General features: G+C 41.9%; 1 protein-coding gene across 8 annotated transcripts in view; it reads left to right on the plus strand.

Moving 5' to 3' along the window:
* The window catches only part of EML6 (EMAP like 6), a 270,622-nt gene that overhangs the window by 196,899 nt on the left and 47,213 nt on the right, over positions 1-26,510 (plus strand). For all 8 annotated transcript variants that reach the window (XR_013389568.1, XR_013389567.1, XR_013389566.1 and 5 more), the window contains exons 20-26: positions 1,723-1,834; positions 2,116-2,243; positions 6,408-6,549; positions 9,410-9,562; positions 9,725-9,856; positions 17,802-17,890; positions 21,587-21,763. Coding sequence is in view for 5 of the 8 variants with exons in the window: in XM_077915410.1 (XP_077771536.1) it covers positions 1,723-1,834; positions 2,116-2,243; positions 6,408-6,549; positions 9,410-9,562; positions 9,725-9,856; positions 17,802-17,890; positions 21,587-21,763 (933 nt within the window). In the remaining 3 variants the exon portion in view is untranslated. The remainder of the gene's footprint in view (positions 1-1,722; positions 1,835-2,115; positions 2,244-6,407; positions 6,550-9,409; positions 9,563-9,724; positions 9,857-17,801; positions 17,891-21,586; positions 21,764-26,510) is intronic.

Here is a 26,510-nt window from a genome sequence, read left to right on the forward strand (position 1 = left end):
TGAGTGAGAGTCCAAAGGCCAGAGAACAGGGATGCCACTAGTGTACATCTCAGTCTGAGGGCGGGAAAATATGAGATGTCCCAGCTCAGTGAGTGAGACAGGACAGACAGGGATAAATTCCTCCTTCCTCTGCCTTTTGTTCCATTTAGGCTCTCAAAGAATTGGATGATGCTCACCCACAATGGGGAGGGCAGTCTACTTTATTGAGTCCATCAATTCAAATATGAATCTCGTCTAGAAATACCCTCACAGACAAATACAGAAATAATATTTAATCAGAGCACCCTGTGATCAAGTTGACACAAAATTAATCATCACACCTGCTGTGTTTCCACTTACGCTCTCCTTTGTCCTGCTCCATCCAGCTACCTTCCTGCCTTATGGTGTTGGTGTTTTCTAAAAAAAGATCACACTTATTAAAATACCTTGTTCAACCACTTTACCAGAAAAATCCATTTTTTATTCACTGCCAACTTGCTGGTGGCACCAGTTTGTCTGTACTCTCTGACTTTTGAACTTAAGTATAAGCTGCCCAACACAGCTAACTCAGTCAAGCCTCATTTTACATTTACCTGTTCCCAGGGAAATATGCTGATCCCATTACAGAAGTAGATTCTTGTTATACGTGCAACTACAATGGCTGTTTTTGTGGTCAGGCTATTTTTTACTGGCAAATTTGTTTTGGCTTAAGCTGTACGTTAGACAAAAGTAACGTAGAAAGCAAAATTTGTGTAGGCCTAGAAGTTGATGTACTATAACTAGTTTAAACTCTCTCATTGCTTGGTAAGTTAACCTGAAACATCATGGAAAATACAAGGATGTCACAATGTAATATACCAGATTTGAATTTAATTTGGAGATTGAGTCTCCCCTCCAAATCTGTCATGAGAATACAGGTATTTAATGTAAAAAAAACTTCAAAATATTATTTCCTTACGAACTTCATTGAAATAAAGGAAACTAAAAGTCTCCAAGGAAACAATGAATTACTTAGTATTTCTCATTTAAAAAAAAAAAAAAAAAAGGATTTTCCTAAGAGCAGTTGGTATATATAATGTGCCTGGAAGGAAAACTAGATAAGCCAGAAAATCATAAGCTCAGAATAAAAATAAGGATCGCCGTTTAGGAAAAACAAACAAACAAAAAACAAGTTAAACATTTTACTTTCCAGGTTTTATAAAAATTAATTTGGATTTTAATTATTATGGTCATTGATGTCCATTGAACAAAATAGGATAGTTTTGTTACATGAATTGCCTAAGTTGCTCTTAAAAAATAATGATGTTTTCTCCTGGAAGTAAATATCTCATTTTAAAATACTTAATAATCCTTTTTAATTGTGATGTCAATTCCAGTTCATTCAGTAGAAATAGCTGAGATACCAGAAAGTCTGCAAGGCTTTCATGTTCCTTAGGCATCCACATTGAGGTGAGGGATTGGGTACAGAAACAGCCATCCATGACCTAGGGTGCCAAGTGCCAACCAAATGTCTGAGGAGAGTGTAAAGAACACACATTGAGAATGTGCTTTATCTGCTAGAGAAGTAGGGAAGAGATGCTTCTAGGAAATATACTAATATTGTATTATCAAGTTTTCAGTCTCCTATGCTTAGGAAAAAAACACAGACAAAGTTGCTTTTCCCAAGGGGGTCCTCTTTTGAGGCCAGATGGGTAACTTGTCATTTTGATGTGTATTTAATCCTTCCCATGTGTGCCTTCACAGGGTTTTGTAACAGGTGGAAAGGATGGAATTGTGGAACTCTGGGATGATATGTTTGAGAGATGCTTGAAGACTTATGCCATTAAAAGAGCAGCATTGTCAACCAGCTCAAAAGGTGCCACCCACGAATATGTAATAGAAATCCTTCTTTTCATAGGAATGGAAAAGATGGTACCAAAATTCTTGGACAGCCATTACTAAATCAGTTCTCCTTCTGCATTTAGACCTCTCACTCTTAGTAGAAATATCAAGGATGATTGCCTACTATCTAGTACTTTTGAACTACAGAGGCAGAATATATTATGATTATGAGGTTTTTTGTTGTTCTTGTTCTACTAAATACAATATTTGCAATATTAAATACAATATTCCCCCCCCCCCCCCGCCAACACACAGGCTTGCTTTTGGAAGATAACCCTTCAATTCGTGCCATCACTTTGGGACATGGACATATTTTGGTGGGAACCAAAAATGGGGAGATCCTGGAAATTGATAAAAGCGGCCCAATGACACTACTTGTTCAGGTACTGTGTACATATTCTAACGCACAGTTCCCATCAGAGCTGGGACTAGGGTGTGGCGAGGGGGCCGTTTAGCGTGTGTTGTTGAAGTAGGCACTTAGTCTCAGGATCACATAACTGCTGTGTTAATGACCTATTGCCTTATAACAATTTGCCAGTGGACTTAGGAGCTTAAAACAATACACATTTATTATGTTAAGGTTCCTCTGCATCAGGAGTCTGAGCATTGCTTAGCTAGGTCCTCTGCTTAAAGTTTTACAAGACTACAGTAAGGTCAGTGCTGCATTCTTATCTGAGGCTCACCCAAGGAAGGATCTGCCTCCAGGATCACTCAGGTTGTTGGCAAAATTCATGTCCTTGTGGTTGTAGGACTGAGGGCTGCATTTCTTGCTGGCTATTGGCCAAAGGCCACCTACAGCTGCTAGAGGCTGCACACAGTTCCTCGCCACATGGGATTCCCCAGCATGGCTGCTTGCTTCCTTGAAGCCACCACAGTCTTATGTGACATAATCTTATCAGATACATGTAATCATGAACATCCCACCTCTTTGCCCTATTTTATTGGTTGGCAAATAGATCATGCTATACTCAAAAGGAGGTGATTACACAGGAGTGAAAACCAGGACGACCATGAGGGTCACTTCACGAATGTGTCCACTAGTCTTCCCTTTGGCCACAATTATTACTGTCCCTACCACATGCAGAGTACATCCTCCCCACTGAGGGTCCCCAAGAGTGTTATCCCATCACAGTATCTGTTCAAAGTCCATGTCTCGATCAAGTCCAGATGTGGAGGAGGATCCTTAGGTATATTTCTTCTTGATCTGTCAATCTGTAAAACCATCAGGACAAATTATTTTCTCGACTCATACCAAATATACAAGTGTCTCCTAAGTTTTTTTTGCCTTGTTCTAGTTTCAGCCTTGATGCATATAAACACCTGAACTACTTCTTACCCTCCCTCTCCCCTCAAGAGTTATATTCAAGTAAAATCACACTAAAATAAACATCAACAGAATCCTCAAAGATCAATGAAGTGATTAAAATCTCACTTGCCGGGGTGGGACTCCGTGGAGGTGATAGTCCCGTCCATTTTGGTGATGGACAAACCTTATTTATACATGGAAGAGGCTCGGGTAGTGTTGAGGGTGCAATTTCAGAAGGTGGAGTAAAAAGAATACACACTGATTATATAAGATTCAGGACTCCTGTGAGTCCAATGGAGAAGCTTCACCTCTTTCTCCTACAAACTTGCTATATTAGAGATGAACCCCCAAATCCTACTGAGAGTGGCTGTCTGATTTGCTACATCCTTGGGAACAGATCTGTATACCCACCATGGTTCACAACACTATGAGGTGTTAAAAATGCATGTGCCCAAGCTCCACTCAGGATATCCTGCATAAGAATGTGTTTAAAAAATAATTCTTTGTTAAAAAAAGAAAAAAGAATTCTTCGTTAAAAACAAACCTCAAAAACTCTATAGCTGATTGTGCCAGGTGGCCAGGACTGAGAATACTCTACAGGTACGACCATGCAGTCGGACTTCTCTATTCTCCAGCTGATCTTGAGTTTGTTGTTTTCCTCTAAATGAATTTCTTTGTCTTTCCGGTCATGACTATTTAATCTTATTGAAAAATGCTTATTTCTTTCTAATCCCCAAATGTTTGAGATTTTAACTTGTTTGCATACATGTTATATTGCTAAAAATTTTTTCAGTTCCATACACTGATTTAAATAATAGAATAAGATATAAGCTCTAAGTTTTCTAATTAAAAAAATATTATAATTGAGCTTAGTTCATTTCAATATGTTTTAAACTTGAAAATAAAAGCTTTTGACCTTTTCATTCTCTATAATTCTGTTCTTTCCCATATTTCTTTCAATTGTTCTAATAAAAGTAGCCACAGGTACTGTTTATTGAGCACCTACTGTGTGTCAGGCAGTACTGTTGTACAAAATTTATTTCTTCACAACAGATTTGCTCAGTTGAAATTGTTTTTTAGATGAGGGACCCAAAGCCCAGTAAATTGCCCACCACCCTAGGCTAAGAACTGCCGAGCTGGGGCTCTGACCAAGGTTTGTCAGATAACAGAGCCTTTCCTCTTTCGCTCCACCAGGCTGTTCTCCAGATGTCTCTTAGCATGGAGACTGCCGGAGAGCCATATAGAAGGCATGGCCTCCTGGGCTACGGGCAGGCAGTAAAGCTCCTGGAACCTTTAGAAAAAATGTTGGTTACTGCCATCTTGTCTCTTTATACTTGTACTGATTTTTTTCTTCTCTGTCAACATCTCTCTTTCCTCTTCTTGTCTATCACTCATTTGCCATTTCCCCCTAAGCAGAACTAAGTAGTTCAATTGAATCAGCGTTTGTTGGGCTCCTGCTGAGATCAGCCCTGTGTCAAATGCTGTACACAAGTGGAATAGGGCTTCCTGTCCTTTTGGGGCTCACGGTCCTGCTCCAAGAGAGGATAGATGCAGAGAGAAAGTTTAGGAACAGGTGGCGTGATTAAGACCATCCACTGTCCTGCTATGAGAAGATATGAGAACCACTTTGCCCGGTAGCATGGCAACTCAGTGTCATTTGGAATAAATTGCTTATTTTTTAAGAGAAGGAAGGGTGTGTTGGGGGACGAGTTGAGTTCTGAAATTCCCATTGTATATTCTTTGAATATAATCAGCTCTCAGTTATGCAGCTATTTACTGCCAACTTTACGGGTGGTCAGAAGGAAGGTAAGATTCCAAGCCCCTTCCTATACCACTCGAGATACGTCCAGCCTGTCTTGCTCATTGTCCATTCCTATATTATATAGAAATTTGATCCTGTTAGATTAGGAAAATACCATGTTTAAGTCAGTATACAAGGCAGCAGTTTGAAAGGGTCTCAGAGCCACACATCTCCGTCCTCAGGCAAACTGCAAAAGGGACTTGGTCTGGGAAAGGGCTCCAAGCAGATCCACCCTGGGGAAAAATCAGAGTTGACACCTGACCCATTCTCTGACCATAATCTTTGGGGTGGGGGGCTTCTGAAAGAAAGAAAAGTAGAAATCTGGGGATGTACTTAATAGTGTAGTTAAATAAATAAATTCAAAGACAGTATCTCCATCCTTGGCCCTTCTCAGATATTTGAATGTCAGCTCTATTTGGAACTTTGTATCTTCTGCCAAATTACTGTTTTGCTCAGTTTCCCTGTTCAACCAGAATCATCCAGTTTCTCATCAGAAAGCCACCTGTTCCCACAAGCATTCCAAGTACAAACACCTTTCTGATGCCTTTGTATAGTCTTTCTTTTTGCTTTATAAGCAAAGCCTCTTTCTAAGTAGCCACCAAAAGAAATTCGGTGAACAGTCTGGTCTGTTCTATTGTTCTGTGCACTAATCTATCCTTTACATTTTTTATTGAGTGATAAATTGTAGGAATTAGAGTAATTTTCTCCCTAATTGTTCATTTTTTTTAAAACACTTTCATCTCATAATTTCTAAGCCAGTTTAGGTGTGTTTGTGGTAAGATACAGGTATATGGAATTGGTCCAATGTCTATTAAGCACTGTTCAGTTTCCTGGTATTCACTGTACAGGATAATTTGTGAACAAACACTAAACCTGAGTTATTCCTAGGACACTTGATATGAAAACTGAGCTCTCTTTATTTTTGTTTGCCAAATACTATGCAGTCAAAGAACTAATATTGAATTAAATTAACAAGAATATCACTGTCTAATTCCTCTGACAGAGATAGGTGCTACCTACATCTTTTAGAACGTGGGCTCATTCATAAAGGTGTTCTGTGTCATGATAAAGCTGTTTTACAAGTGTATGTGTCCCTTTAGATACTATGTTAGCTTGATATCAAGCCAGAGGATAAAATGCGGGTATTTTATTATTCACCCAGATGTTTCTAAAAGGAAAGATATTTGACATCATATATACAAAACATGAGCAGCGAGTCCATGTTTTGCTTTAGCATCATGTAGGTCCAGCCTTAGATTCAAGTTCAGATGAAAATAATTATTCAGTGCATTCATTGTGGCTCAGGGAAGCTACACCGTGTGTTTATTCATATTTGAACCTGTTTAGGATACTCTCGGCTGGGTGTGCAGCACCGTGCGGCAGGAGGGCTAGCCAAGAAGTGTGAACTGAGTTGATATCGCCTTGTTTCCCTTCCCGCAGGGACACATGGAAGGGGAAGTATGGGGGCTGGCTGCCCACCCTCTCCTGCCCATCTGTGCAACGGTGAGCGATGATAAAACGCTTCGGATCTGGGAATTATCTTCCCAGCACAGGATGCTGGCGGTACGAAAACTCAAAAAAGGTACACGATCTCACCTTACACATCTGTAAACATATTTGCCAACAGCAGAATGTGTTGTGTTCATTCACTGACTAATGTTTACTGAGCGGGCCTGCTACGTGCCCCCACGTACGCTGGGTAACGGGAATTCAGTGTTTGTTGCTACAGATACAAATTCCAGAAAACTGGCCTGGTCTATTATTTCCTCCATTTTTCTTGCACTGCACAGACATTTGCCACCTGGGGGCAATATGTCCTTCTTCTTCTCATGGAGAGCTGTGGGAGTCTGTTGAAACCTAGCAGCTTGTAAGGAACGCTGTTTCCTCTTTATGCTAACAGTCTCTACAACTGATTTTATTATTGAAAATCAAAAGTCAGTTTTATAGAACAACAAATAGTATCAGGAATTGAGTAAATATGTATTTAATGCCCTTCACCACTAGAACAAAGAGGTATACAAAGAAGTGCAAATTCAGCAAACATTTATTGAGTGGCTTCTGTGTGTCAGGGACCGGGGCTCCCAAGATCCCAGAGATGGACAAATTCAAACAGAGTGCCAGTAACAGATGGTCCGTTCAAATAGGGCGATTTGAGAAGAGTCTAAAAATTGGGACCATTTGTTAAAGGGGGCGGAGAGGGTGTTGAGGAATGACCAGGGACAGTACAGCACCACACAGGTGGTAGCTACCAGGTACCTTCATCCGCCCTGGGCCTGAAGGGGCAAGAGGAGAGAGCAGGGCTGGAACCCTGAAAGTGAGAGCCATGTGAGATGACAGGCCGGACCAGAGCTGGAACCCTTGGCCCAGGGATGCAGCCAGTGCCCAGTGACCCCACAAGGGAGGCAGCTAGGGGGGTACATACCCCAAATCCCTGTTCCCCCTTCCTTCCTCACTCTCTTGAGTCTCCCATTTGTGATCCCCCTTGGCCAGACGCAGTCAGAAGCCAGAGGGCAAGGGAGGGCATGGGTGCCATCCGCACAGGCCAGCGGAAGGCAAAGAGCAGGGCGGAGAGCGGCTGTGGAGAGACAAATGAAAGATGTCTGGCACAAGCACGCTTGTGTGGAGGCTCAAGAGAAGGCCTGCTGCCAGGGACAGCTTCAGCGCGGAGAAACCCGAGAACTGAGGCTCAGGGCGTTTGTGAGAGTTTGCAGGAAAGGATGAGATTGGGGTCTGACCCCCAGATATTTGTATGAGGCAGTTTTACACAGAGAGAGACATGGAGACTCTATGGCAGGGAATAAAATGACAAAAGATGTCAAGACAACAGGAACGGAGATGGTGGCTGGTCCTGTAGAGCCCGTGACTGCTAGCAGTCTGCGTTTGGTCTTCATGGGGACCTAAGGAGTAAGGCCGTTATTGTTACCACTTACAGATGAGGAGACTGAGGCACAGAGGACTAAGGCTGTTTGCCTGAAATTGCACAGCTGGTGGGTGATTGAAACTGAACTCAAACCCCAACAGGGTGGCTTCTGAGAGCACAGCTGTGGCACTGCCTAAGGCTGCTTTTCTCCACCTTTTGCCTTTCTTTACAGTGGACTTGGGGCCTTAGTAAGCAGTGGGGCCGGGATTCAAACCCAGGTCTGACTCCGAAGCCCCGTACTCTTACCCACCACAAGACTGAATCATTTGACCACTGATTTATACCGGGAAAATTATATACCAGGACCTCCTTGTGAGTGACTTCAACATCAGACATTGGACTTTATCCACCGGGTTGAAAATTAGTTTGAAAGAACAACTGCTCGCATATCTTAGACGGAATGATCATTCAACCCCGTTTGTAGCGGTTGTCCTGGTGTAATTATTAATAGCTCTCCCTTCCATTCTGAGAAATGTCCTGGTTTGTACAACAAAGTGTACAGTTAACCTAATCTTGATGACTCTCCTCAAGGGCAGGCTTGTCTTTTGTTCTCTCGGCCCCAGCACCATGGATGACTCACAGTACATAAATAACTTGTTGCTAGCTGAGTGAATGAATGAAGATGTAATTTAGATAAGGCAATTTGAAGTTACTGGTAGCTTTCAGCACATCATCAACAGTGATGGAGGGGCGTGTGCGGAAGCTGAGTTTGGAATGCCTTAACGCAAGGCTGTGTGACTATCCCATCCCCGGGGCTGTGCTCACCAAAGTCTTGACAATAAGAAGAGAGGGTGGGGCGGGGGAGGGTGAGGAATATTCTTAAACAGGATTCCTACTGGACACCCACACACATAGAGTCCACACTCATTCAGAATGTCTCCCTGTGACCCTGCAAAGCAGTGGAAAATACTGCTCATGTGGCACTGGCAGCCCATACTGTTTAGTTTAGTAGATACCTTTTGAGAGTGTGTCATCCTTGACAGAAGAGGCAAGGTGAAATCTTTCTAGAATTATGCATTAGGATCCATGGATCAAAGACTTGGAGTGACAACAGTCTCACTAATTCTCTAAAGCAAGTTTTGTGTGTAAGGCATGATACCCAAAACACAGTTTCTAGAAAGTGAATTCCGGAATTCCCATTCTTAAGTATCATCTCTTTTCTTGGGAATGAAGATGCTGGTTTCACTGATCTTTCACTCCTTTCCCCCATTCACTCTCATGGTCTTTTGAAAATCCCAGCTATTCAAGTAGTTAAGAAATAAAAGGATAAACCTTAAAGAAGTAGAAAACGTTTTGTTTAGTGGGTTGTTGTTGTTATTGTTTTAGCATTCTGATCAATATCCTTGGGTTTGAAGGGAAGATATGTTCTAAATTACAAAGTTTTAGTTCTTCTCACAAATATATTAAAGACACAGTCCCGTGCCTATGCATAATGCACATGTGCAAATATCTCCCTCTCTTCATTGAGTTTGTTTGATAATAGAATCATGGTAACAACCGTTCTTTGTGGATTCTTTTGTAGGTGGAAGATGCTGTGCCTTCTCCCCTGATGGGAAAGCCTTAGCAGTTGGCTTAAATGATGGCAGTTTCCTGGTCGTAAATGCTGACACTGTTGAAGATATGGTCTCCTTCCATCACAGAAAAGAAATGATCTCTGATATTAAATTTTCAAAAGGTGAAGACTACAGCAGAAACTTTCTAGAATATGCTGGGACAAAAATTTGTAAGAGTGGACTATTTGAATACTTCCTTGACCTTTTCCCCATTTTGAACTAAGCTCCTGGAAGTAAATTTCTGTATAAAACATTTTGGTGTTAACTGCCCATTTTCTTTATAGATACAGGAAAATACCTTGCTGTGGCATCCCACGATAACTTTGTGGATATTTACAACGTACTTACAAGCAAACGGGTTGGCATCTGTAAAGGTGCTTCCAGTTACATTACACATATTGACTGGGACTCAAGAGGTAAAGTATATTGTGGCTTTTAAATTATAATTTTTGTTTTAAAAACGTCAATATCTATTCATATATTGTTTCCAAATAGGATAGTTGAGTTTTAGAGAAAAACAGAATGGAGAACCTACAACAAATATAAATGACCGTAATTTTACAACCCAGGGGTACCTGTTGTTAACATTTTGAGTAGTTTTTCTGTCTTATTACTAGTACTACAGCTATTACTATTAATTCAAGCCATTGAGTTTTAAGACCTTTGAAGATACAGGATGCCTTCACTTACCCTAGCGAGCCAGTCCTTCACCTTTGGGTTCAGCACTCTGTGTCCTTGCCTTGCATCTCCTCCTCCCCATTTTCCCTTTTCCTATCAATGTTCCACCTCTCAGAGAACTGCCCAAGAGGTCACCACAATTTTCACCTTCCGACAGAGGTAGAGAGCTACATTCAGCTCACCTGAAATTACCCTGCTCTCCAAAACTCCCGGCCGACCCCCTACTTCCTCCAAGTCACTCCCATAACAAATCTAGTTTCTACCATGTTTGAAGTATTAAAGCCAGAAAATCTGGATGATTCAGAAGTAAGACACAGTTCCTACAGTTCTCCACAAGAGTTTATAAGTTCATTGAAATACAGGCATCCAAATGGTAAGGCATGGGAACGAGAAGCAGTGAGTCACAGGGAAGTGGCATGCAGGGCCTCTGAATGGGCCATGTCAGCATTAAGCACCCAGTGTGGAGCATGATTATTATAGGGTGGGTCACTTTTAGATCTCATCCCAGTAACTTGGCTGAAGTTAGAGTTTGGAGTAGGCATCTAGGAATGGGCAGCGTCCCAGCTTTCAAAGTTTTAGTTGACTGTGATAGGAAAGCACCAAGCCCAATGGTGTTCAGAGGAAAGAGCTCACAAGGGAATCCATGGAGGAGGAAAGAGCTCACAAGGGAATCCATGGAGCCTCATGGAAGCAATGTCCTTTGAGAGGGATCTTGAAAGATAAGTAGAAGTTCACCAGACGGTGAATTCTAGGATGAGCATTCCAGGCTCAGAAGGAATATGACATGTCAAGATAGGAGGTGGGAAGAACTGGGGAGATTAAGAAATAGTGAGTAATGTTGAGTGGCTGAGGGCACAAAGCTAGAGGAATGTGGAGAGACAGACCAGGACAGAATGCAAAGGAACCTTTACGTCATGCTAGGGAGCTGAGCCCTGAACTTTATCCTGGAGGTATTAGGTAACTCTAAGGGATCTAGAGTGGGGCATTCCTTGCCACCTTGGGGAGGACGAATAAGCCTGGAGTTGGGAAGCAACTAAAATCAGCCAGGAGAAAGAGGTGCTGAGGGCCTCAACCAAAAAGAGATTATTTCAGAGTTGCCAGAATTTGCTTCAAGTGTTTTTTGAAGTGCTAGCCATAGACAGACAGATCCTTCTGCTAGGTGGGTATGCATTTATGACTGTACTTGCTGCCCTAGAATATTTGGACTTTAACTGAGCCTTACAACCTGTAGGCGTTTTATGTAGCACAATGGACGAAAGTGTGCCATTTATTGTAAGGTGTAATTCCCAGCCAGGACAAAGGGAGATCAGATAAGTCCCTCTCACTTTCATGTCAGAGCCCTGCCAGACACAGGGCTGAGGGCCCCGGCTGGCATCTGTGAGCAGGGAGGATGCTGGTGGTCTGAGAGTCCTCTAGGAAGCAGTGAGGCGGAGGGGTAGAGGGAGACACTTGCTTCTCAGCACCACCCCCTTCCCCATTTTGGATGTTCTCTGCTTTATTGTTTAAAAAAAAAAAAAGTGCTTTCCCCCTGTGTAATCTCTTGCTAACATCCCTATTTATGCCATTGTGGGAGGAGGGTTTAGAACAGTCAGGGCCAGCCTTATGCATTCATAGAATAGAGTGCGGAGCATTTTGTTGGGAATCCAACACCCACAGGCTATGTGGCACAACATGTGAAATCCCAACATTACAGTGACCATTGGGGGTAGGCTACATTCAACTATTATTTACATGTTATAATTATTTCCGAGAGAAAATGGGACATAGGAAGAATAAATTTCAGTTGGGAAGATTTTTTATACTAGTTTCAATTGTGGTAAACACACACAAAATTTACCACTTAACCATTTTATTTATTGAAGTTCGATTTGCCAACATATAGTATAACACCCAATGCTCATCCCGTCAAGTGCCCCCCTCAGTGCCTGTCACCCAATCACCCCCACCCCCCCACCCTTCTCCCCTTCCACTACCCCTTTTTCGTTTCCCAGAGTTAGGAGTCTCTCATGTTTTGCCACCCTCTCTAATTTTCCCCATGTTTAAATGTACGCTTCAGTGGCATTAGCTGCAACCATATTGTTGTGCAACCATCATCACCACCCTCCTCTGTAAATCATCTTGTGAACCGACACTCTGTACCCATCAAACAGTAACTCCCCTCTTCCTGTTCTCCCAGCCCCCACTAACCTCCATTCTATTCTATGTCTCTGAGTTTGACTACTCTAGGTATCTCACGTAAGTGGAATCATATAGTATTGGGGTTTTTAAAAAAAGATTTTTTTCATTCATTTTAGAGAGAGAGAGGGAAAGAACATGAGTGAGGTGAGGAGCAGGCAGCAGGGGAGAATCTCTAGCAGATCCCCCCAACCCCCCCACCTCACCCACCTTAACACCCCCCCACACACACTGCTGAACACAAAGCCCGAAGCAGAGCTAGATCTCAGGACCCTGAGATCATGACCCAAGCTGAAATCGAGTCAGATGCTCAACCAATTGAGTCACCCAGTGCCCCCAGTATTTTTTTGGTAACTAATTTATTTCACCTAGTATAATGTCCTCAAGATTAATCCATATTGTAGCATGGGTCAGAATTTCCTTCCTTTTTAAAGCTGAATAATACTCCACTGTATATATAGATTACATTTTGTCTATACGGTCATCCATCGACGGACACCTGGGTTGCTTCCAACTTTTAGTTATTATGAATAATGCTACTATGAACGTGGGTGTACTAGACTCTGCTTTTAATTATTTGGGGGTCTGTACCCAGAAGGGGAATTGCTCAGTAAGATGGTGATTCTATTTTTAATTTTTTGAAGAACCACCATACTGTTTTCCACAGCAGCTGCACCACTTTACATTCTTACCAACAGGGCACAAGGGTTCCAGTTTCTCTACATTCTCACCAGTACTTGTTATTTTCTGGGGGCTTTTTTAGTGAGGAGATCTTCTTTTTTTTTTTAATTTTTTTATTTATTTATGATAGTCACAGAGAGAGAGAGAGAGAGAAAGAGAGGCAGAGACATAGGCAGAGGGAGAAGCAGGCTCCATGCACCGGGAGCCCGACGTGGGATTCGATCCCCCGTCTCCAGGATCGCGCCCTGGGCCAAAGGCAGGCACCAAACCACTGCACCACCCAGGGATCCCAGATCTTTTTTATAGTAGCCATCCTTATAGGTATGAGATGGTATCTTATTGTAATAGGTTCTTATTTGCATTTTGGGAAGTTTTCTTTTAATTCTGCAAATGTGTAGACTCAGTGTAAAATGCTAGGGGATATAAAGAGGTGTAAGTCTTAGATGGAAAGAGCACTTGGCCCGGATCAGTGGGTCGCAACCACGTAGATGCCTATGTGACAGTCTTTATAAAGGCCCTCAGTGTGGAGCCATCACACCACTTCCATAATTCTGCTCTAAGCCAGCCTCTGTGATCCAGCTGGAGCTCAGGGTGATAGACGAGGTCCTGGGAGTAAGGAGGCTGAGGTCTTTGAAAAGCCTCCTCGTCTCTTGTCCTAGGCGGCCCCTTGGTTAGCTGAGAGCATCAGATCAAACGTTTTCTATGGACAGAGAGGAGAATAGAGTGTTTTCAGGGTGGGGTTCTACTATCCAGAGAATAAGTGCAGGTAGGCCCATGGATCTTCCCTGGTCTGACTCCAAGGTGATTGCTGTGACATGTGTGTCACGTTGGTATGCTTGGGCTCGTGATACCCCAGTTCCCCAAATGCCTGACCTCAGGAATGTGCCATACTGCCTCAAAACCAACCTAGCTTTTCACGGTGGGGCCTCGAGGGTCTGGCAAGGGTAGAGAGCAGAATTCAGAAGCAGGGTTCCTTTTCATTCCTTTGATCTTGTCAAAAATAGTGAACACATTTGCCAGAGCCAGCTGGCCTGTCAGGGGCGGGGGATGCGCAGTCAGCAGCCACTGCAGCCTTTCGTGTCCATGGCAACCACCGGTCCTAGGAAACCAAAAAGCGCATCAGGCTTTTGCAGAAATATCAGCTACCCCTGAATGAAAGCTCCTGTACAGAATGCTTAAGAAAGGGAAAAAAAAAAAAAAGGTGGAGAGAGAGAAAATATGGAAGAGTATTTTCTGGCTGATACTAGTTCGTTTCAAGAAACATCAGGATTGCAAGATTTTGACCAGTGAACAGTTTGGGTCATAATAGAACTCTCCTTGTCATTTTCATTGCAAGTGGTCTGATACATTTGGTACATTTAGTATGAATTTCGGGACTCTTCTTTTTGATTGTTTTATTTATTCCTGAGAGATGCAGAGAGAGGCAGAGACATAGGTAGAGGGAGAAGCAGGCTCCCTGTGGGGAACCTGATGCAGGACTCGATCCCAGGACCCTGAACTGAAGGCAGTTGCTTAACCACTGAGCCACCCAGCTGTGGGACTCTTCTAACTTGTAAATTATTTAGCAACAGGGATGATGGATGTGAATCATTTTGTGGATTATATAGCTCTATACACCTGCAGGGCATGTGGTTTCCTCTATACCTGCTTAGTAGCAAGGACGTCTGGCTCTTCAGCTCTCTTCCTCCTTGTGAGTAGAGTTTCTAAGTGAATAAAAATGTGCAGATTCTGAGAGCACAGGGTTATTGTTACTAAGGGGCAACTATACGTGGATTATACAGTTTTTTTGCTCTTCTTTCCAAGCTTATATGACAGCAGAAGGCAGCAGAAAAAAAGAGTGGTGACCTAAATATTTCCTCTATGCTTAAAGAAAAGAGTAATAACCACAGTAAAGAATAGGGTAGGGGGAGGAATCACACCCATAATTCCACTTTCCTAACACAAGAATAGTTGCAGTTTTTAAAAAATTTCTTCATATCCTTGGCTGCAAGGAACTCAGGCCCACTCAGCTTACATTTTTTTAAACAATAATAAAGAATGAGCTTATTGGGAAGATTTGGGGATAGCTCGGAGAATCTAAAAGCAGGAAACAGTGTCTCCTGAGGAACTGGCTTTAGGAATGAACCAGAAAACCAAACCAGCACCTCTCCCCTCTTCTCTCCTCTCCTGCTCCAAGGCAGATCATTTCATTGTCCACTGCTGTCATCACTCTGGTGTCTGCTTTTGGCCCCTCCCCCTGCCAGGCAACTTTCCTTATTTATTTGTTTGTGGTCCACTCAGTTGCCCCCAAATGCCACCCTCACTTCCAAAGTCCACATCTCATCCCAGCAAGGCACCCACTGATTGGGTCTCCTAGATTCTAAGTTCCCAGGAGAGAGGATGTCATCTCCAGCCTGGCCCCTCCTGGGTCAGTGTCCTCCTCCAGAGGGCAAACACGACCACAGGAGTCCAGCTCCCAGCGGGGAGTGGTTCTTAGGGAAGGACATGAGCTAGGTTGGTACCCCATAGGCATTATGTGCAGTTGCAGCACTTCTGGTGCTTGTCTCCTGTGTTTAGGTGAAAGGGGGGGAGGAGGTTAGGGGGTGGGGGTGACTGGGTGGCGGACACTGAGGTGGGCACTTGACGGGATGTGCACTGGGTGTTATTCTGTATGTTGGCAAATTGAACACCAATAAAAAATAAATTTATTATTAAAAATTTTTTCTAATAACCCTGCAGTCATGAAGTGCTTCACTAAACTGTTCTAATAATTTTGGGGTGTTCCTTAAGTAAAATATTATCTTTGAAACTATGGTGTAAATTGTTAGGATTATCTGGAAATTACAGTTCTTTTGGAGTTCTCTTGCTATTTAGATGGCCAGAAGTCATCTAAAATTAGCCACTGAATCAAAGGAGATTTTCACTGAATCCTTTGATTCTTTTTCCAGATCATTTGTTATTTGCACTTCCTCTTGAGAATCCTAAAAAAATCCTTAAAAAAATATAGGTCTGTTTAATTCATTGGAAAAAACTGATTATTCACCTTCTTGTAATACCAAATAGCCTCAGCTAATTTAACTACCCTTTTTTTTTTCTCGTTTATGTATGTTCAGCCACAAGTTCAGAGAAATGTACCCCTTTCAAAGGAAACTTCTTCAAATTCACTTGCTCCTCATGGCCAAGGCCTCTTATCACCATATTATAACCCAACAAATTAGGAACAATTAAGGTTTTTCAGTTACACAATTGGAGAGCCTTATTTTTAATTCATCACTGAGAAACAGTCTCCAGAAGATTAGCCAAACCAGATTGCCAAGCCAGGTGGTTGCCACCTAAGCATTAAAGAGCATGATAGGAGCCACAAAGTTCTTATTTTGGTATTACATTTGCAGGAAAGACATTTCAAGACTACTAGATGTACAGGGTTATGGGGAAAAAGCAGGTGTAGAAATGGTATGATGTAAATATACACAGAATTATTTACAGATGAGATATTAGGACATTTGAGGTTTGCTTTGGAATTATCTGGTGAAGGCCTGAGTGAAGGCTCACAGAACAGGGTTGGCCATGTGCTGATAACTATTGAAGCTGAACATTTGGGCACGTGGGGGTTCTTTATACTCTTCTTATTTCTACATGTGTTTGAAATGTTCTGTGATTTTAAAATGCTGAAAAATTACTAGAGTCTGTATCTTTTGAGTCATTTAAATTTCAAGCCATAAAGGATTAGCGAGGTGTTAAGAGGAGAATCAGGGTGTCTAATCTTCTTCAACATTAATCAAATTGAATCCAACATTTTAATTTTATATCAGACTGAAAGACCATTTTTGCTTAAAACTTTGTTTTGGGAAAATCTTGGATTTCTTTACACATTTTCAAGTCAGGTAAGGGAGGAGGAGGAGTATTTATAGGTTGTTTTATGCATCCTTATCTTCCAGTTTCTAAACTTTAAAGGACAAATTGAGAATTTTGGCCTGGGTAAGTGTGGATGCTTGCCACAACGTTCTCACTTCTGATGCCATAGTTCTTGCCAATGCAGTTTCCTTTTATTGCACACTTGTGCAACCAGGAAAACGAGCAAAATACCTAGATTTTGTCAAGCTTTTGAAAAATAGGTACTTCCTTGCAACAGAGTAAAACATAACAGGCTTGATTCTTTTTGTTGTTGTTGCTTTTAAAGATTTTATTTATTTGGGGCACCTGGGTGGCTCAAGTGGTTGAGCGTCTGCCTTCGGCTCAGGGCATGATCCTGGTCCTGGGATGGAGTCCCACATGGGGCTCCCTGCAGGGAGTCTGCTTCTCCCTCTGCCTAAGGTCTCTGCCTTTCTCTCTGTGTCTCTCCTGAATAAATAAAATCTTTTAAAAAAGATTTTTATTTATTTATAACAGAGAGACTGACAGAGCACGAGTCGGGGTGGGGTGAGGGCAGGAATCCGGCAGAGGGAGAGGGAGAAGCAGACTCCCCACTGAGCAGGGAGCTAATGAGGGGCTCTATCCCAGGACCCTGGGATCATGACCTGAGCCAAAGAAAGATGCTTAACCAACTGAGCACCCAGGCACCCAAGCAGGCTCGATTCTATGAGGGATGTGCAAGGTCGGATCTGATGAGGTCCGCATGAACAAACTCCAAGGTCGGATCTGATGAGGTCCGCATGAACAAACTCCTGCATGGTTTATACCATGCCATGTAATTGCCTTACGTGAACTTCAGGAAAACTCATGATTTAGTTGCTCAATTTATGAGACTGATTAAAATGAATCAAAATAGTTGCAACCATGCTTATCTCTTTATAATAGGAAGATAAATGAAGATGTAAATTGTCTCTCTACTCCATTCTCTCATCCCAGGAAAATTACTGCAAGTTAATTCGGGTGCCAAAGAACAACTCTTTTTTGAAGCTCCAAGAGGCAAACGGCATGTAATCAGACCTTCAGAGGTAATAGTCATGCACAGAGCTTTTTAAAAAAGTGTTTCATGAAGATTTAATATGTGCATTTTAAATAAAAACCTGTCAATCATTATCCACCGGTATGGGTTATATTCAGTGTACCTTTAAGCTTACTTATTTCTTAACTCTTACTGCTTAGTCTGGTTCCCCACATCCTGAGAACCTGTGGATTCCCAGCACTGCTGATACAGCATCATGCATTCAGCCTTCAGCTGCTTCCTTTTTCTCTGTTGGAAGACAGTGACAAAGCTAACAGCCTGGATGCCACATATTACTTCTTCCATTGGACAGGCCCTGTCCTTTTGTGCAAAGCTTTCTGGGAACAGAAAGTTTTGAAACTTGCCTTCTCACTCTTTACTATTTACTGTAACAATATCTTCCACAACAACAGTGAGAGAAATTACTTTTCAAAACCAAACCCATCTACAGCTTGACCATCCACTTATATCAAACTCTTTGCCTTTTTCCTGTTTTCCTCATGTCATATCCTTCATCATTTTTTTTAATTGTTGAAGGCAAAGCCTATATTCAATTTTTGAATCCTTGAACCTTTCTAAAGGTTCAGCTGCTCTTGTGTGCAAGTGCCTCTTTCAGGGTCTGCAGGGTACTTCCACAGAGGGAACGATGGCCATCAGGTAATTGGCTGATTGAACACTAAGAACCTCCTCTTAGCCCCAGGAGACAACCCAACTCCTTTATTTGCTACATAACCTTTGATGAAAGGAGAGGAAAGGAAATCTTGCTTCCTGACAGGGAAAGGGTCGGCGGGTACATTGCTGAGGGATGAGCATCTCCCTCTCTCTACTTCAGTTCACAGGTAATAGAAACCATCCTTATCATTGCAAAGTGCTCCCAGGGACACTGGGACATGTGCCCATTCATGTTTTCATGGTTTCTAAGAAGTATTTATGCAGTACATAAGAGACAGAAGTTATAGACGATGGCATTATAGTCCTGGAAACTGTTTCCTGATCATTTGCTCTCACTCCCAGATTCTGATTTATTTATCTCTGATCAGTTGTCATTTTAACTTTTTAAAAGAAACTTCTGAAGCCTTGGGTAATAAATATTTTAAATTATGTCATTTGTTCCCTGGATACTTGGTGAATGTTCTGGGCAGTTCATATGCCTATACTTTTGTCTTCAAAACAGCCTCGTGTGATGGTTGCCAGTCCCGTTTTACAGATAGGGGGACTAAGGCTCTAGGAGAATAAGAGAACCATGGTGTGGTCCCAGTCGCCAGGTGTCTGTGTGTAGCTCGGCAGCCTAAGCCCCGGGCCTCTTGGATTTCTCCTGTGTGTTTAAGCATCATTTTACATCACTTCATCTGTATTTTCCCTTCATGTTCTGATGTCCCAAAATAAGTATCCTAAAATAAAATTCAGTCTAACCAATTGGTGGAGGGGGAATAATGCCAAGTGGGGACCAGTGAGCAATTGCTATATAAGAAGGCTATGCACAAGAGGGAAATTCATGTTCTAAGGCTTCTGTTGCTCTGTGGTACACAGTTGGTATTCCGGAGGCCGACCTCTGCTGCTGCTGTCTGGGGAGGCCATCCAGCTGGTGTTTCCATGGCTGGGTCCCCCTGGTCTTGCACTGGAGAGGGCACTGGAGAGGCAGCTCAGCATTTCCATCAACAGTATTATCAGGCCCTTCTGCTGCATATGAAGGATTTGGGAAATCTTCTTTTCAAAAAAGTTTATTTTTTTAAACAGTCCTGGGGAAACTAATACAAAGCTTACTCAGCAAATTGTTAGGTATGACACATATTAAAATGTCTGTTTAAACCCATCTGACACAGCTCAGGGCAGTTAAAGCGACACTAAAGCGGCCACCTCTCTCGAGCTCGCTTCCCCTCTGCCTCCTAAGCCGGCTGTGACTTAAATGGCTCACCTCTCTGGGCTTCGGTCCCTTCCCCTGAAAGTCATGGTGGTAATGATATATCTGCCCAAGGCAAGGTGCTGTGGAAAAGACCCTACTCCCATCTCAGTTCCAGGACTTTTAAGCAAGTTTACCCCTTTGGGGTTTCGTGGGTTACAGGAGCCCTTCTTAGTGTTCCATTTTCAATGCAGTTTCCATTGCAAACAGCAACTTAGGTACCTGCTTAGGGACCACAGTGTCCAGATCTGGCCGAGGGTGACCTGCTAGGGTGACCACAGGGTGATCAGCCACAGCTCTCCCTCCTTTGGTGCCTCGATCACGAGGCTGGGGAGAGTGCCACACAGGGCACTGGCCCTGGGGGTGGGGGTGGGGTCTCAGAAGTGGGATCTGCAGCCTAGAGAGGAGTCAGCGGCCAGAAAGCCTGCTTGTGGAACCAGCAGGAACGGTTTCCTTCTTCTCTTTCTGCCAAGGCCAGTGTAAGCCACCTCAGGTCACCTCAGTCTGTGGTCCTGCCTGAGGCACCCCTAATCACCAGGGCCAGCACGGCTCTTTCGTTCCAATTCTTCACAGGCGAGGAAGGAACACAGAACATTAAATGAGGAAAAATTTGAGTCATTAAAAGATGCCTAACGCCTCCCCATGTTGTCACTGAAACCCTAGCAGCGTCTTTATCTTGTCGTTTCTCTGTAATGCTAAGATGTACCAGCAGATCACATCCCTCAGAAAAATCTAATACGCAGGGAGGTTACTATTGTTTATTTTAAAAAGGAAAGCCTAAAAAAATTAATAAATAAAATAAAAAATAAATAAAAAGGAAAGCCTAGATTATAACAGGATTTAACCAATACGAATTTTAAATCTTCCGTCCATGAATTTTAGACAAAATACTTTTCAAGGATAAATATATATTTATGGCAATGCAGTATAAACAGCTCTTCAGATGTTTAAGATGATCTCTCTGTAGCATACAGGATATTAAGGTAGCTGCACAATCTTATTACTCATTCCTTCTAGAAAGCAGTTCTTCAAAACAAAAGTTGTATCTGTGACTTAAAAATATTTTGCTCACAGATTAGCCTCCCTGATCAAAGTAGCTCAGTGGTTCTCACTTGGGAGCAATTTTGCCCCCTCCTGCAGGGACATTTGCCCATGTCTGGAGACAACCTGGGGAGGAGAACTACTGGCATCCAGTGGGTAGAGGAGAGGAGTGAGCTCAAGTACAACCGTGCACAGGACAGCCCCTGACACCAGAGAATCACCGGGCCTGAGATGTTAATAGCACTGACACTGAGAAACCCTGGTCTAGTTTATGGCTTCAACGATGGTAAATACCTAGAGAAGAATGAAAAAAACTTTCTTCTTATCAGATTTCCACAATTCCAAAATGTTGGTTTTATCAGTAGAAAAATAGATGGCTATCTTGACTGTAGTGTTCATTGAGATAATGCTTATGCCACTCAAAACAAATGCAGCTTAGCACTTCCACACCTCAGATCACAGCACAAATGCTTGAGGTTGGTAAAGTCATCAGTTAGAATGACTCAGCTTCATATCGCTTCTTTAAAAAAAAATAAAATTCAAAAAAAGATCACACGGCATAAGGAACGTAGTCAGTGGTATTGTCATAGAGTTGTATGGTGGCAGATGGCAGCCACACTTGCGCTGAGCATAGAACGCATGGAGTTGTCCACTCACTGTGCTGTACACCTGAAACTAATGTAACATTGCGTGCCAACTGTGCTTCAATTAAAAAATTTTCCAGGCTGTGTGAAAATATATTCATTTTCTTTCCTTCTTTTTCAGATTGAGAAGATAGAGTGGGACACATGGACGTGTGTCCTAGGGCCCACCTGTGAGGGAATCTGGCCCGCGCATAGTGATGTGACCGATGTCAATGCCGCCAGTCTGACCAAAGACTGTTCCCTCCTAGCCACTGGAGATGATTTTGGTTTCGTTAAGCTTTTCTCCTATCCTGTCAAGGTAATACTGCATGTTTATTATATATACTTGCTCAACCTCATTAATAACCTAAAATCTATGTTTTGTATCTAAGTAGATTGTTTTTGTTTTTTTGTTTTTTGTTTTTTGTTTTTCTAAGTGGATTTTCAAATATTGAAGGCATAAGCAGTCAGTAATGTCACCGGCAGCCCTCTTGTTATGTTTGCTGTCTAAACACCTCATGACTTGTTTACTGTCGAGGTCTGACTCTTGTCCTCATGGTCTGGAATTCCTCCTGGAAAGGCCTTCAATGGCCATCAAATCCAACATCTCACCAACCATGGAGGAGGAATTTCTCTACAGTGTCTTGGGCCAGTGCCCTTCCCGCACATACTAGCATACCCCAGAGAGGAGGGATGCACTACCTCACAAAGTAGCCCAATTCATCTTTAAATAGTTCATATGTCAAAATATTCTGCTCTGTTTTCAGCTCAGAGCTGAAATTTCTTCTCGTTAGCCAAAGTTCTGCCTTCTGAACCATCACCACATAACCATGGTCCTCCAATGGCCTTCATATAGAGGAAAATAATATGTAACTCCCCAAAACCTCATTTTCCTCAGCCTAAATGTGTCCGGTTCTTCAGCCATCTCCCACAGGACATGGTTTCCAGCTGCCCCTGCCTCCAAGCATGCTCTGTGTTATCAATTCCTTTCCAAACTGTTTCTTCTGAAATAGAATTCACCACTTGGGATGTTGACCAGCTCAGGCTCAAGTGGGACACTTACCTTCTTTGGATTTTCTATTTGGATTAAATCAAACTAAAATGTTACCAACTTTTTGAGCTGCCACACTATACAACTGAATCACAGATCGCTTTCAAAAAAAAATGTTCAGGTTATCCCTCATCTTATATGTACACCACTGATTTTCTAAAATTTGAACTTACAGAACTTTCTACTTGTACCCAATAAGATTCATCTTACTACATCTCATAATAAGATAACCTATCAACCTGTCAACATCTTTTAAATACCTTTTCAAAATACTTACTTTCCTTTCCAGATCACATTATCTTCTCATTTCACAAGTGGAGGTTTTAAATCATGGGAAGAAAAGAAGAGAGACTAGCACAACCAAACCACTGCCAGGAGCCTCATTCATTTTGATATTTGGTTTATTGATGTACACATTGAGTTAGAGTTCTCCAGTCAGTAACAGACATTGACATTCACCTGATTGTGCTAACACCGAGCTCACATTTCTAGCTCTAGCCCAGTGATACATCATTAATGGCTTGGAAAATATCATGCTAAAAGCCACATGGACTCTATCTCTGGTATCCTTCATCTCTCCTTCTAATAAACCAATCAGTAAAAGATAGGTAGGTCATAGTGAACCCCCGTCATTGCCTAGTGATCATTACTTCCTTTTCCAAGTGCTTATTGACCTTTTGTGTAATAATTCACCTTAGAATTTTCCAGGGATTGCATCAACTCATGAATCAATATTTGCCAGAGTCTACTTGTTTCCCTTTTGGATACAGGAACTTTTTATGTTTGATGCCGGGTCTCCTGGTTTCTAAACTCCCCAGCTGTTACTGACCTTACTTCTAAGGTCACACCAGAAGTACCTGTATGGAAGCCCATACCTCTGTTTTGCCCTTTCTGGTTTGAAGAGCATTTTCTGTATAGAGGAGATAAGTAAATCTGTTTTTTGCTGCTATTAAATAAATCATCAATCTAGGAAGTGTTCCTAACTTTTGTCTATTTTTCCCTAGTCCTAAATATATCTTTAAATTCCTTTCCAGTTGTCTTAGTTTTTTACTTCAGCATTCCTGAAACTATATTAAAGTTGTCTGTGCGAGACTTTTGTATTCATCCTTGGTTATCTGCTCCTGCATCACATGTACACTTCATACCTGAACACACCAGTTCTCTCAGCAGCAACTTGGATTTCTTTAAGTGCCTTCCTCTTTGATTTTTCACTTGTTAATATCCTGTCAGATTATTATTTTTGTAGTTTTTTCCTAAGATACACTTCTGAATATGTCCAGTGTTCCTGTCATTATCCATCCCAAATTCCAAAACCACCTAGTAGCTTTCCCCCAGTGATTGATCACTTCACCATCACTTACTAGCCCTGCTTCCTATTTTCTCAGAGTTCAGTTCTCTTTGGCACTTTTCCTTCCTACTTCTACTTTTTCTTTTTTTCTTTTTTTTTTACTTCTACATTTTTTGAAATGACCTTGCCCACAGGACAAGTCAGAAAGTTAGTGAAACCTGGTTTTATTAGACAGGTTGTGGCAGATCTTTAGATGGCTAAATTTCCCATGTATCGTGCTCCTGAGCTACATACATTTGCTCTTGGTCTTGGGAATTCATCTCCGCATCCCCAGCCTACCCAGATGGGCTGCTTATAGCAGAAATTTCAAGCTGTGGTACTACAATTCCCGAGTTCCAAGGAGGTTCCTCAGGGACAACCCTAGGAAACAAGGTAGGGACCAACTGAAGGGGCTCTGGGGCCCAACCCCTGTTTTAACCAGAGTCACTCTGTTTCGTATTTTATACATTTTCTGTGTAAGATTTCTTCTAACATTTTGTTATGAAAATTTTCAAACATACAGATAAGGCAAAAGAATGATACAGTGAACCCCTGGAACCCCACCACCTAGATCCTACATATAATTCAAAGTAAACTGTAGATATCAGGATACTTACCCCTAAATGTTGCAACATGCCTGTCATTACCTATAGTCCAGCATTTGCTTATGACGTTTTTTAAGTAAAATTGTATATCGGTGAAATACACAAATTTTTTGAGATTCCTTTTGATGAACACTGACAAATGTACATGATCCAAACACCTATCAAGATACAGACCACTATCATCATCCTAGGAATTTTCCTCATGCTAACTTTCGGGTCAGTCTCCAACCCCCTACACCTCTGTTCTCACATGAAAAGACTATTCCATTGTTTTTCCCCATAGATAAGTTTCACCTGTTCCAGAACTTCATATAAATGGAATGATCAAGTAGGTACTGTTTTGTGTCTGGCTTCTTTCACTTGGATGTTTCTGAAATTCCTCCTTGCTGTTCTGTGTAATAATAGTCTGTTCCTTTTTATAGCTGAGTGGAATTCGATTGTATGGATAGAACGGAGTTTGTTTATCCACATGGCTATCAACGGGCACATGCTTTCCCAGTGTTTGGTTGTAATAAAGTTTCTATCAAGATCTTTTGGACAAATCTTTGTGGACATGTTTTCTCCCTTTTATGTAAATACACATACAAGTGGAATTTCTGGGTCATAGGGGGAAATATATGTTTAACTTTTTAAGGAACTGCCAGACCTTTTTCCTAAGTGGTTGTATCATTCTACATTCTCATAGAGAAGGTAAGAGAGTCCCAGTTGCCAACATTCAGTCGGACCTCAAAATTTAGCTGTCCTGGGGAAGCAGATAACATGATCTCGTTGTACTTGTAATTTTTGTTTCCCTGATGACTAGTGATGCTCAGCACTTCTTTTTTTTCTCGTTGACCATTCATGAAGTGTTTGTACAAATCTTTTGTCCACTATTTTAAGTTGGATGATATCTCTTTATATTCTTGAGTTCTACTATGTAAGATTTGGTTGAAGAAACAGTTTCGTAATTTAAAAACATTTGAAAACCACTGGTCAGTGTAAACTGCTTTGATAGTATCACTTCTGGGACGTCTGGGTGGCTCAGTGGTTGAGCACCTGCCTTCAGCTTAGGGCCTGATCCTGGGGTCCCAGGATCGAGTCCCACATCTGGGTCCCCACAGGGACCCTGCTTCTCCCTTTGCCTATGTCTCTCTCTCTCTCTCTCTCTCACTGTGTGTGCCTCTCATGAAAAAATAAAATCTTAAAAAAAAAAAAGATAGTATCACTTCTCTTTCTCTTCTTGTTCTTAATCTGATTTTTCTGGCACACTTTTACTCCTAAATATGTGGACCCAAGCTGATGAATATTTCTAGCTGTATTGTCATACTTCTCCAATGCTCTGAGTCTGCATGTTGGACAAAGTTCTCCATCTGTTATGGACTGAATGATTCCCCACCAAAATTCATATGTTAAAACCCAGCCATCCAATGTGACTATATATATAGAGAGAGGGCATTTACAAAAATAATTAAGGTTAAGTGAGATCATAAGTCTGGAGTTCTTATCTGATAGGATTAACATACTTGTAAGAAGAGACACTAGAGAGCTTGCACGGGTGCGCACATGCTCTTTCTCTCTCTCTCCTTCCCTCCCTCCCCCCCTTCTCTACCCCTGTCCCTCCATGCACACACACACTGTACACACTGAGGAAAGGCCATATGCACACTTTGTATGTACTCATAAATGGATGGTGTGTCTAAACCAGGAAGAGAGCTCTCACCAGGAACCAAATTGACACCTTGATCTTAAAGTTTCCAGTCTCTTCCCAGAACTGTGAGAAATGAATTTCTGTTGTTTAAGCCCCCAGCATGTGGCACTTTGTAAGGAAAGTTGTACCACATTAAAACACCATCCCATCGCAGTAATCTATCATTGAGTTCCATGTCATCAGGTCATAATGACACCTATAAAATCTCATCACTACACTTAAACCTCTTTGCCCAAAATTCAAGTTCCAGACTATAATGTCATGTCTTCTTCTTGAACTTTTTGTTGTTCTCCTTTCCTAGGAGTTACTTGGCCTCTCTTTCAGGCAGTTTTCTTTCAATAACTAACAGGTGTTCTTACATATACAGTTTCACAGTTTAAAATCTTCTCAATGAGG

The sequence above is a fragment of the Canis aureus genome, chromosome 11 (genome assembly GCF_053574225.1).
Source record: "Canis aureus isolate CA01 chromosome 11, VMU_Caureus_v.1.0, whole genome shotgun sequence".
In the NCBI taxonomy this organism is placed as follows: Eukaryota; Metazoa; Chordata; class Mammalia; order Carnivora; family Canidae; genus Canis; species Canis aureus.